Genomic DNA, 13,785 nt, shown 5'->3' with positions numbered 1-13,785 from the left:
CGTTGTTCCAGATGTTGATGTGGATAAACCAGATGAGAAGTCTATTATGACATATGTAGCCCAGTTTCTGAAACATTACCCTGACATCCACAATACTGGCACTGATGGGCAAGAGACTGATGTAAGTATTTTTTTCTTCAAGGACTGATAGCACACTCAGTGATAGTGACATAGATGTTTAAGCATGGTGCTTTCTAAAAATTAAGTTTGAATGCATTATTTTATTTTATTTATTTTATTTTATTTTATTTTGGAATGTATTTCAAAAAGTAAGGAAGAGGTATCACCAACGTGAGAGGAGATTATAGGGAAAGATTTTTCTGATGTATATGTTGGATATGTGAGAGAAAGCATTATTAATGATAAATGCTGGACATATAACACTGATGAATTAAAAGTGAGAAAGGTAGACATGTTGGGAGATTCATTTAGTAATCTGAGGATTGAAGTAATTTTATATTCATCATGTCATTTGTGCCTGTAGAGCTTGAGACCCCATATCCTGTTCAATCTGAGAAAATCTGATTTTGACTTTCAGATTTATTATGTAAGTCAGTACTCACAACAGACATACAGAAGGAAGGCAGACGTGTAAAAGTCCTAATTATCCACTGTGATTAGATTTGTTTAGCCTCTCAATATTTTAAATAATGTATTTTTATACTAATCCAATGACTTATGTTCATTGTCATAAAAAAGAAAAAGTGAAAAAAAGGAAAAAGAAAATGATCTGTACTTAGATTTCTTCTAGAGAGACCCTATCCTAGAAAAAAATTAATATGTTGGTGTAAGCTTCCAACATTTTTCTATATGTATATAGAGATGTATAATATTTTAACAGAAATGGAATTATAGTACACATACAATTTCATCATTTTTTCTGTTAACATAAAAAATTCTTCTTATGCCATTCTCTCCAGGACATCATATGGTATACAATAATTTATTCAGTCTTACTTGTTGAAAATTTCTGAATTTTTGCCATTATAAAAAATGCCTCTAGGAACAATTTTATAATAAAACATTGTTTTAGTATTCTGTCTTAAAAGTGGAATCTCTAGGCTAAAGTGCATATAGATTTTTAATGCTTTTTGAATTTTTTTCAAATTTTCCTGTAGAAAGTTTGTCCCATTTTACAGTCTAGCTAGCACATCAGAATGCCTGTTTTCACAGATTTTAATAATGGATATTACCATTCTTCTAATTTTTAAGTATTATTATTTTTTTTTATTATAAGGAGGTGGATTTACTACTGAATTTAAAATTAATTATACGGCAAAATGACATCAGGGAAAGAAAGAAATGGAATTTTCAAGATATGTTAAAGAAAATAACTGACTTCACTGCTCAGGTCTCAACTAGAGTTTTTAAAGCAGTTTGAGATTATAATGAAGAGAAACACCGCCCCCCCCCCCACAAAACCCTGAAAAACTTCACTTGGCTTCCAAACAAGACTTAGAAACAGGTCTACGAAAGGAAAAAGCCAAGGGTTCATAACCCCAGATTTTCAAATAGGCAAAGGTATTGCACTAATAGAAATCTGTGACTTCACAGAAATTAAGCAAAACTGGTGTTTCCTAGTTTGCTTGGACGATGTTAATTTGGCACTATCAAGTGTTCTATCAAGAACCATGTTTATTTTTTTAAAACTCTCATTCAGGAAACCTGTTTTGTTCCTTGACAAGATTCAGGCGCAAATGTTGACCAGCCAAGTAACTTCTCCATAGTCAGCAGAGCAAATGTTTCTAAGAAGCATCACATGCAGACTTTCTATACACATCCTAGCATAGATTGATGCAGATACTTTGGTGTCATTTGGGGGCTTTCTGGGTTTTGAGAATATAATCCGGTGTGGATACTGCTGTGTGAATAAGAAACTCTATTAGAAAGCATTACCCCACACAACCTAGACAAAGTCAGCTTTCCATGTGATTTTCATATCCAAGTCCTTGTGTTTCCCAATCGGGTTTATTTCTGATCAAGTTTCTGCGTTTGTACTGTTTTAATTTCTCTGACATTAATCGTCTCCCCAGATGAGTAAACTCTGTGACTGGCAGTGTCTGAGAAACAAAATGAGGTGCTTTTATTAATGTCCATGAGCAAGAATCAAATGCCAAAACTCCTCAGGATTTGAAAGACACACATTCCTGGCATAAGCTTGTTAATATGCTTTACTAAAGAGGCTTTATTATGAAGAGATTAATTTCATTATCTAGAAAATAAATTCTGATTATCCCTTTAAAACATCCCCTCTATCCCTTCCTGAAAAAAGAGTACATATAATTTCTTCAGGGTTATTTCAAAAATTGATTTTAAGAAAGCACATTATAAGCTTTGCCCCTTTTTGTGTGGCATTTATAACATAGGGCATATGCATCTAAAAATGAATATTTTCAATAAGAAAAAAGGAATTTTATGTATTTTATATACTTTTCATTTGCTTAATGCAGCTAAATGGCCCTCTAATTTTATCTAGTGAAACTTTTTAAGATTGTATAGACTACACCCCTATGGGCTATTGATGCCATCATTTCATAATACTTAATATCTGTCTAATCAAGTCTTAGGGAAGAGTTCTTTTAATTCACTTTTTAAAAAGCTTGGCAACAACGTGTCTCCTAGGCTTCCATTTTTGATGACTTTGATTACTGTGTCCTCATTATGAGTATTTAAATTAGATATTTTATAGATAAATTTTTTAAATCTGATTTTCCTATTGGAAATAGACATTGCTATGCCTTTCTTACTCCAACTGATAAAACTGATCATTTTCCCTAAAGGTGTTCTAGCACTCAATCATAAATAAATAAAATAGGCCTATTAGTTGATCTCTCTGAGCTATTCAACTTTAAGTTATTTATTCACTCATTCCTTCTGCAACAAATACTGCCGACTGCGCTCAGCACTGCACTTTCTTGATTGGTATAGGGTAAGAGATGCATATTGGAGTATATTTAAGAGAAAAGAACCTCCTCTCTACATAGTTCACCATTTAAAATGGTTACTATTTCAATCTATAAATATATGTGAAATGTAAATATTGCCAAAAATTAAAACAAAACATCAAATGCTAGAGTATTACATTGCCTTATTGAATTTGCACATTTCGATGCTTTCAAAAGTTCCAAAAAGCTCTTAAAGTTACTATACCCGTAAAATTACCATCTATTTATTTATGGACAGTTGTCTCTCCATTGTTTTTTTTTTCTTGTTTCCTGTATAACTTTTGTCCCTGATTTATATTATTTTTCTATATATTATTTTTTCATATTGTTAGGAAATACTTCCAGGTTTTCCATGTTTTGCAAATTCTATCCAAATTTTTAAGGTAAGATTTAAATAATCTTGAATCAGTGACCTCTTTCAAGCATCCTATGTTGCATAGCTTATTAGCCATTCCTTTGCATGTATTTGTCCTTACCTACACATTTCTTTTAATGTATTAATTCTGTTATTTCCTTTTCCTTTCTAATGGAATAAATAACATACGTGTTATTGAATGTTAGTTATAGTCTAAGCCACTCCCATGGGCTAATCTTTAATTATAAGATAGCATCAATTAATTTCTTTTTAATAACACAATAGCACTAATAAAAGGAAAAATTTATAATAACTATGGTTTCTTTGTATGTGATAGTAGAAATAAAAAATAAAGCTAAAGATTTATTTTTATATGTTAAAATATTAAACAGGAAATAATTATTTGGAAAAAGGTAAGTATTCATCTAGCTTGTATTCTGAGTTTTATCTCCTGCTCAATATTTGGTCATATAGTTTATTTAGTAAAGTTCATGACATGTAGTAAGTGCTCAATATGCTTGTGAAATTCATGATTATGAGCTCTTTCCCTTTCCATGTGATCCTGTACTTTTTCCATCTCTCTTTATGTTCCATCTAGGCCTGAGGTTAATGATCTCTCAGCAGAGTAGACTTTATGCCAACATTGGAATAACAATTAAAAGTAATTTTATGTCAAATATTAAATTAATTTTTATTTCATGCTCCATGAATCATGAGTTGATGTACATATAAACCTGCTATAGAACATGTAAAGATGCCTGTGTGTATGTTTGCATGAAAAAGAGAGAAAGAGAAAAAGTCATGAGAATTTTGGCTATTTAGCTGCGTGGAGTTTAGGTGGTCTTCTGTAGGTGAATAGAACCCCAGGTCTTTGAATGCATATGAAAGTTAACAGTTGAAGAAGAACCACAGACTAAATGCTCTCTGGGAATCTAAATATTGTTTGTACAGTATCTCCTCTTAAAAGGAGAATGTTGAGTGTGTGAATAGCCATATGCTTCTTACTTTATTGCAGTTGGCCTGACACTGCCCCACCAGTGGAAAAGTCATTTACTAGATGAACTCTATTGAAGTTATTTTAAGAACATAATTCTTTCTCTCAGATGACTTTGTGAAATAATTTCAATTGGTGAGAAATGGGTCCCTGGAGGCTCATAGTGAGGTCCCATGCTCACGTTGATGGAGTTCCTCCCACTTAGTGGTCACATTAGCTTCTGATACTTTGGAGGTAAACCAAGAGCATTTAGTTCCTCTGAGTGCCTAAGAATGTGTCATATGTGCTTTTATGGGCATGATGGTCAACCAATGAACTTTTATCACATTTATCTGCTCATGCAGAGGAGCCATCTTAGAAAAAGCTAAAGCTTTGAAGTTTTGGGCTCCTGTTCCATTTCTTTCTCTACTTATCTATATTACCAGTCATTTATTCTACCATTATATAGTGAGGGAGACTGGGCAGGCAAAACTGAGAGAAGGCATGCATCATGACAGCCCTGTGGGCCAGTCTCTGTGCTTGGTGTGCGGCCCAGGTTATCATGAATTTCCTCCCAAACTGGGAAGCAGTGTGTGGTGTCTACTCAGATGACAGCACAACCATAGAGAGGATTAAAAAAAAAAAAAAAAAAAAAAAAAAAAAGATGTGTCAAAAGTCACAGAGTTGATACTTGTCAGAACCAGAATTTGGACCAGCTTTGCCCACCTCCATGGCCAGCACTCTATCTCCTCTGCCACTTAACCTGTCATCAGTCACCTCGTCTGTGTCACAGGGCTGTGACTGAGTGAGATGCTGTAGTTGGAAGCTATTTGTAAGTGCCAAGAACCATGTTAAATGTGTTTTTGATTACTTTCACATTCTTACCAGATAAGAAGTCTTTTGAAAGATTAAGGTATTTTCACTAAATCAACGCTAGAATGGCTTGTTATTATTTGTGGAAATAATGATATAAATCTCTGATGAGGTTTTGTTTTGTTTTGTTTTTGTTTTTGTTTTTTCATGTTTGAGATGTGTGTGGTAGCCTGGATGCATTCATTCAGGAAATATTTTGGCAAATATTCTTTAGGTGCTGTGTTACCAGCATCTGGTAGTACCATATTAAACAAAATAAATATTTTCTGTCATCATAGAGCTTAAAATACTGAATAGCATTTTAAAATAATACTAGTCCACAGTGTTATTCTGACTTTAATTCCTTGGGTTCAGTCAAAATTTTTCTCATCTGGAATGGTCCTCTGGTGGTACAAATGACCTTGGGTTGAGAAGCACCCTTGGCCTATGTTTTCATAGGCCATTGCTCTTTCTGAGTATTTTTGTATTTAGGACATTTTCTCTTGAGCACTTTTTCTTAATTAAATACTATTTCTTGAAAAGAAAATGGAGGTAGATCATTTCTGTATTTAGCAAGATGATTAAGTTATTTTTCTAGAATTAACTTTTGTCTCTTACTCTCCAAAAGAGGTGAGGGAGAGGAGAGAGAATATTTTTTTTCTTTTTTTTTTTATTTTTTATAAACATAGATTTTTATCCCCAGGGGTACAGATCTGTGAATCACCAGGTTTACACACTTCACAGCACTCACCAAAGCACATACCCTCCCCAATGTCCATAATCCCTCCCCCTTCTCCCAAACCCCCTCCCCCCAGCAACCCTCAGTTTGTTTTGTGAGATTGAGAGTCACTTATGGTTTGTCTCCCTCCCAATCCCATCTGAGAGAGAATATTTTTCAGAGACAGTTGGAAGTTATTAAATACTCAGTGCATTCTAGAATCAGCCAGGTATTAAGTAATTAAATCAGTACATAGTTACTAATGAAATTGTGATGTCTGCTGGTTTCTAGAGAGAAGACAGGCTAATTCTGAAGGAAGCAAAAGTTTGGATAGAACAGTTTGAAAGAGATTTGACAAGGGCACAGATGACGGAATCAAATTTGCAAGATAAATATCAGGTAATATATGAAAATGATTTCAATTTCTTGAATACCTTTTTATGAGTAATATTAATATATGTCATTTAATCCATGTCCAATCTTTCAAATGATATTAATGAGAAAAACCTTTAAGGAAATATTATGTGTTATCTTAAGTTTGCATGTAATTTAATAATTGTGTTTCTGTATAAATAGGTAGTTTTAAAAAATTTAAGACATTCTATTATCATATGATTGCCATCGTAGAGATAATTAGCACCTCTGTCACACCACTTAAGTATTTCTTTTTTGTGGTTGGGATAATTAAATTCTAGTCTTTTAGCAAGTTTGATGAATATAATACAATATTGTTATCTACATTCACTCTAGGCCTGACTTACTACTCGTTGCAAGTTTGTACACTTAAATAACATCTTTCCTATCTCCCCACCACCCTTGGTAATCACCATTTTCTTTCTTTTTATGAGTTTGTTTTTTTTCACATGTAAGTGATACCACAAATTATTGTCTTTCTTTGTCTACTTTATCTCACTCAGCATAATGTCCTCAAGGTCCATCTGTGTTGTTACAAAAAGCAGGATGTCCTTCTTTCTCATGGCATTTATCGATGGATTGATCTATCACATCTCCTATCATTCATCCATTAATAGGCACGCAGGCTCCTTCCATGGCTTGGCTATTGTGATTAGTGCTGCAGTATACAAGGGAGTGCAGGTGTCTCTTCAGTATCTTCTTTTCATTTCCTCTGGATATATCCTGAGAGGTAGAATTAGTAGTTTTAAATTGTGTGTGTCCATTCTGTACTTAGAGCTCTGAGGGTTTATGACTCTTCTGGAACTCGGAGTCTTATAGATGACCCCAAACATAAACGTCTGGTCATTGCTTTTCTACAGCTCATGATCTTGTAGATGTCAGATAACAAAAAATTCCACCAAAAAATGACTTCAGTGCAAATAGAAAACTATTATAGAATAAGCCGTGTTTAATAAAGTCTCGCAACATGACTGTTTGGCGTGGGCCCATCATGGGATCTGTTTCTGTTGCCACCTGCCTGGTTCAACACTGTAGCTTTCAAATTGAGGCCAGGGTTGTTGCTGCTGTAGTTCCCCCAGTCTCCTTAGACCGCCATTACTTGGATTTCGGCTTTCAATTTTCACTCCTCAGACACAAAATCTTAGGTTTTCCCATGAATTTGTGATTTATTGCATGCAGCATTGATGTTTTCCTTCCAGTTACAATAGCATTGCGTTTCAGCGGCCAAACTGTAAATATATTCTAGTCTACGTTATATTTTAATCAGTCTTGCTACATAAAAGGGGGTGGTGATATGAGACTCAGCATGGCAGATGAGAAAGGATTTCGCCGTTGGCATTAATGTGTGGATTTTATGTAACAATATCTGTAAAGTGGCCCGAATTTAGATGGATGACTCCATCAATATTATATTTGTTGCACATGACAAAGCAATGTGTACGTGCGTATTTAATTGCTTTGACACTCAGTGTAATCTTTTTTTCTGAAATATAATATTTTCTGGATGAGCTTCATGAAAAAGATGATTAAACCAGTAAATGGAGAAGAGAAATATAAGAACAAATGTGACTATATTTATTAGACCATTGGTGAGTTTTTGTTTGGGCATAAATTATAAAAAAAATCAAGTCCAAATTATGAAGTTACCTGTTATACAGATGTTTGTATAAAGGGAAAACAGAGGATTAGAATATTATGAAACAGAAACATGCCTTTCAGGCCAAAGATGATCAGCTGTCTTTTAAAAAAGATTTAGGGACCATCTGAAATCTGGAAACAGGGAAATGTTCCCTGAAAACAGGGAACATTTTTCTCATTGGTGTGTTTCTTACATAATCAGCATTTTCTGTTCCCACTTATCAGTCAATAGTTCATTATCCTGTTTTTTCATGCATAGAATTCTGTGGAACAAAACTGAAGATCGATTTTATGTTTTTGGTATTTTTAAATGACATTAAGTTAGAGTCAATGGAAGAAAAGTTGTGGTAAAATATTTACTCACCGTCTCCCCCCAGTGTTCTTCTTGTGAACTGACATGTTTGTTTATTCAGAAATTCTTTCAAATGTGTTACCGGCTAGATTCTGTAGGGACATTCTCATGTTCTTTAACATAATTGCACATTTTAGTGACATTTTCAATTCATATTTGGACTTGGAGACTTATTTTAGGATGTGTTCATTTAATAGGAAATGTAGAACTTTAATTAAAGTCAGTACTTGTTAAGGTTAGTATCAGACATATGGTTAAGTCTACGTATTACAGATTTATGTTTAACATGATGATAAAGGGAATGATACAATAATTAATATTTTAATGCCATAAAGTTAAATCAAAGTATTATTATATAATTGAGGTCCCTTAAGTAAACCTCTTTACCCCGGCTTACTTAAACACAAATTTAGTTATCTTTAAACCAGCATAATTTGGATATGTATAATTTCTAACCTAAATTATTTGGTACTTAGAAGTAAAGCAACTATTTTGATTCTTATCATAGGTTTATATTCCTATTTACTATTATTTCTTCATGTGCATAGACTGGCACATAAATTATTTTAACTAGAAATGAGAAATCTTAGGTTTTAGTCCTGCCTCTGCTACTCATTCTTCCCAAGTTACCTCTGGGCTTCCTGTGGTAATAAAAATAGAGTATGTCAGTGTTGTAGGGCTATGGAGGGAGCCCGAGGAATGATGTGTAGAGAGGAGTTGGCATGGGACCAAGCTCATCATTGGGCTTGGGGCACAGTAGCTGCTCTCAGTATCATGACTGCCATCATGATGTCAACAACATATATTGAGTGTTTTCCCACTATAAAGGACTGTTATTTAGGAAATGGGGTTTCCTTTGCATTTGCTGTTTTTGACTCATTTCCATGTTGTTGCTCTTTTTCCTCTTTTAGTCATTTAAGCACTTCAGAGTTCAATATGAATTAAAAAGGAAACAGATTGAACATTTAATACAACCTGTACATAGAGACGGTAAACTGTCACTTGACCAAGCATTGGTAAAACAATCCTGGGACAGAGTGTCCTCCAGGGTAAGTTCTCTCGAGATTAATTTCATGAAGGCTGACATAACAGCCAAGAAAATTTTCCATCATGTTTTTCTACAGAGCAATATTTCATCTGGTCCTACAGCCTCTATCCAAGGCTTACCTATGGGAGTTTTCTTCTAAGTTAGTGGAAGTACTTGGCTTAACAACTCTTCTGCTTTGCCTGCCTTGTACATAGTTTCCCCGTTGAGTAGATGATGGATGGAAATCCTGAAAGACTCAATTCTGGGACATTTAGAAGAGATGACTCTGCCGAGAATGGAGCCTCGACAATTTCTCTAAAGTCTATAACCAGGTTTCACCACCAGTCGGTCATCCGCCTATATGCACAGTCATTTTTACAGCCTTTAATTTAAGCGAATTTTCTTATCCAGTCCTTCACGAGCCTGAAGAAGAACTGCTCAATAACATTCATGTTAATATTCTGCAAACTTAAAGGCCAAGATTTCGAAACCTCTGAAACTCCTATCACTAATCAGAATATTTGCCTTGAACTTACCCTGTTATCTTTTTATTTTATAATCTAATCCTTTTCCCACAAACTCTGCCAGAGACTAGGTTAGTTCTAACTAAGCACCTCAACCTCTCCCATCTGACATTCCAATAAGTCAGGAAACACTGCTTAAGAATTGTTTGACGTGGTAGAAATTAAGAAATAGTTAGAAATTATACCATCATAGAAGCAATGTCGAATATTCTACTTCCTCCACAGAGGACTGGATGACCCTGACTTTTCTGGATCTGTCCTCATGTGGCAGATTTTAAAGGATACGCATCAGCTAGTGTATAATAGCTACATCCTTGAGCATTTCAGCAAACCCAGTCCCTTCCCTTTCAGTGAAAGCCAAATTGAAACTCAGCAGGGATTTCATGCTCTTCCTCTAAGAAGAAAATTGTTTAAGCTCTCAATAATGTCCTTTCATGTCTAAGATGTATTTTAAGTTTCTTCAAAACTTTCTCATAACTAAAGTTTTCTCCTCATTCTCAAAGTATCAAATTCAGAACACAGATAATGTCTTCCTTGATATTTATTAAGTTAACCTGAAATCATTAACTCAGACCCTTATGTGGGCCTCGGAAATTATTTGGGTGAGTTTTAGGAATTGTCTTCTGTATTAAAGATAATTATATGTTTCTCCTTTTGTATTTCAGCTCTTTGATTGGCATATACAGCTTGATAAATCTCTCCCCGCACCTCTGGGCACGATAGGTGCTTGGTTATACAGAGCAGAGGTGGCCTTGAGAGAGGAAATTACCATTCAGCAGGTCCACGAGGAAACAGCCAACACAATACAGCGGAAACGTGAGCAACACAAGGTAACAATTCTGGTGGGGAGATCTTCTGGCACCGCAGTCCTAGTGTGATCTGGGGATGTGGCTCTTTAGACCTTCCATGGACACGGGTCTCTCAAGCATCGCTCATACCATTTCAGAGATGCGGAACTTGCCTCACCCATGCTTGTGACTGACGGTCCCCGTAGATTCATTTTCTGAGGTATTTTCCAGTAGCTCCGTGGTATTTTTAAAACTGTGGTTACCTTTGTTATTGCTATTGTTGTATGTTATTTTTCAAAAGATAAGCCCACAGGCCAGACACATTTATATCATAATGTGGTTGGCCTTTGGCTGTAGACCTCATTCCTGTCTCCATTCTCAAAGAAAGACAAGCCAAGTTGACAAGTCCTTAGGTCCTGTGCTGTGGTGGGGCAGGGGCTTGAAGGACAGTGGTGATTTAAGGAAGTGGTGGGATGAGGCCTTGATGACTTTTTAGTTAGTTATAAATGTTTCAGCTTATTGCCAAGTCAGTTGTGCTTAGTGTAAATTCGAACATCCTTCCTCTTTGTGTTCTGTCATAGTACAGACCTAACAAAAAATGCTATTTTTCATCAACATCAAATTAAACTCAATCCTGCATTTTGTGCAATTGAATTTGCGAACCACATTTACTGTGTCATGGTGGGGATTACTATATATGGGGAGAACAGCCAAGCAGAGATGACCACATAGGGGCAATTTATAGCTCGTTTATATTTTCTGCCAAAATATTAACATTTTTAACACTGCTTCAAGGGAATAGATTGTTATATATTCTAGACCAAACTGTAAAGCAAATTCATGACAGGTTTTGTCCCATGCCCCTCTGGGACCTTATTTTTGGAACCAGAAATGTAGAGGTACATTGGTGTCCTGCAGTTTCAACTCCTGGCCCTCTCAACTCGGTTCACTCAACCCAGACTCGGCCACCAAACTAGAGGGACACAGGAAGATTTTGTTCCTGCACAACTAGGGCCCTTCCTGTGTGGCTTCTTGGCCTCTCTTCAGTTCTAATCAGTACCTCCAGAAGTTTTGCTGCTTATCTCTTAGCCTTTCCCTCTTCTGCCACCATCAACATGCACAAAGCACACAGAACCCACTTTTCGGGTAAGAACACCATTTGAGATCTGTTCCATGGGTAGAGATACACACACATGAAATCCAGGCCTGCTAGTCTGTACTGTCTATGGAGAAGGAAGATAAGAGATCAAGTCCCAAGAGTTTTTCTGGGATTGAACCAGGGTTGAGGCTTCTTAGAATCAGAAAAGCCTAGGCTGTGTCCATATTGAGGTTCCCAGGATATTAAAAATAGAGGGAAATTCTGAAACAGTGTTACACAAATGATACCACTTTAACAAATTACAGTTCATCCTAAATACCATGTAATGCATCATGTATCAACTGAAATGATGTTTAACCAATATGAATATTTTACACAAAAGAAGTCACCTTAGGATTTAAAATCAAATGTAGAGTATGCTTCGATTATGGGTTAAATGTGTTAATTTAGCAAATATACACCAAGGGTCTACTGTGTGCTGGCTTTATGCTCCAGAGGAACTGGGGGCGGGGGGTGTGCCTCCAATCTAGATATTTGAGACGCAGCATGTATTTGTTGTTTACGTAACATATGTAAGTCTGACTTGAATGTTCCACCTTCGAGAAAAAGCCCAATGATATTAGCTGTGCTATGTACTAGGTGATAAGAGTTAGCAGAAATGTTAATTTGCCACGCACTCTGGGCTGCCACAATCCCTGCTCAGGAGTGAGTTTTAAGTTGGATGCATACATGCTGTCAGTGTGTCTCGCAGTGATTCTATGACTCCAGGCTCCTCATGACCCTTCTGGCTCCCTTGAGAGAGAAACCCTGTGCCAACCACCAAGTGTGCAGCGAGAACCATCCTTTTGCCAAAGTGCAGTAAACAGCCATAAAAACAAGAAAAGAAATGGAGTAGAGAAAAGGGGAGTGGGAGGAATTGGAGGAGACGCTTATCTGAGACTAAAACTCAGGAGCTGGGGAATGCAGCAAAGAGACACCAGGAAGCCAGCAGAGGCATGTAAGGGCGAAGACTAGGTTCTGGGCAGATCTCCAGAATGATCTTCTTACTGAGGGAGGGACCTATACTAGGTCTGAACACAGGTCCTTAAAGTCATAGAGTCATAAAACAATGTCATTGTCAGTTAGAACATCAATTCTCTCTCACTTAAAATATATTTATTAGGTGCCTAGAATAAGATCAGCTTTGCTGATGTGGGCAATTTGAATCCTTGTTGAAATAACTAAAATTCTAGGTCCCTTCAATAGTAGAAAAATCAGCCCATCAATCTGGTATTACTACTTTTTGCTGGTATATTGAGCTCATTTGGAAATGCAATATATACATCAAAAAGAGCACAATATAGGACGCATCAATACATAAGCAAGAAGGTTTTAGAATATTATCTTCCTATCGCAGTCTATAAGCAATGACGGCTTTGCCATGAAAACTTAGATATGCTATCAGGATCTAGAATTTTTTGTTTTCTGCGTTACTCACATCATATATATATATATATATATATATATATATATATATACACACACACACACACACACCACAGGACAATTGTTCATTGCTGAATACATAATAACTGTTGGAAAACTGGATTCAGATAGTTTTTAAAATATGTTTTTTGCAAAGAGGACATTTTATAAATGGTTTTACCAAAGCTTTTTAATAACTTGAATGTATATAGAGTCATATTATTCTGAAAAGCAAGATACACCTTTGCTAGCTTCTCTATTTTCCAGATGCCCTTAGGCTTAGTTATCTAGGAAGGTAAGAAATAGAGTTATAGCTAACTATGATTGAGCATTTAGCCACATTTCTGTCTTAAGTTCTTAATTTTGCTAAGCACTTGACATGTAAGATATGAGACAGGTAGTATTATCCTTATTTTGCAAATGATTAATTGTTAGGCAGAGAGAGGTTAAGTGCCTTGCCCAAAGTCACATAGCTGATAATCGAGATTGTTTTATAATTTGTTTATTTATCAGAGAAAGAGAGAGAGAGAGAGAGCAAAAGCAGGGGGAATGGCAGGCAGAAGAGAAGTAGGCTCCCTGCTGAGCAGGGAAGCTGTTGTGGGACTTGGTTCCTGTACCTGGACAGGACTCTGGGAT

At 35.8% G+C, this 13,785-nt stretch overlaps 1 protein-coding gene across 13 annotated transcripts in view; it reads left to right on the top strand.

Annotated features, from left to right (window-relative positions):
• Positions 1–13,785, top strand: part of SYNE1 (spectrin repeat containing nuclear envelope protein 1) — a 464,771-nt gene that overhangs the window by 132,069 nt on the left and 318,917 nt on the right. For 12 of the 13 annotated variants that reach the window (XM_059401283.1, XM_059401282.1, XM_059401288.1 and 9 more), the window contains 4 exons: positions 12–121; positions 6,135–6,242; positions 9,159–9,296; positions 10,464–10,628. In XM_059401283.1, the coding sequence (XP_059257266.1) occupies positions 12–121; positions 6,135–6,242; positions 9,159–9,296; positions 10,464–10,628 (521 nt within the window). Of the gene's footprint in view, positions 1–11; positions 122–3,277; positions 3,329–6,134; positions 6,243–9,158; positions 9,297–10,463; positions 10,629–13,785 lie in introns of all 13 variants that reach the window. The other variant, XM_059401289.1, reaches the window with a different exon arrangement.

This window comes from Mustela nigripes, chromosome 5 (genome assembly GCF_022355385.1).
Source record: "Mustela nigripes isolate SB6536 chromosome 5, MUSNIG.SB6536, whole genome shotgun sequence".
Classification (NCBI taxonomy): domain Eukaryota; kingdom Metazoa; phylum Chordata; class Mammalia; order Carnivora; family Mustelidae; genus Mustela; species Mustela nigripes.
Note: the sequence above shows the minus strand (reverse complement) of the source record. Positions and strands in the feature narration are given on the sequence as shown.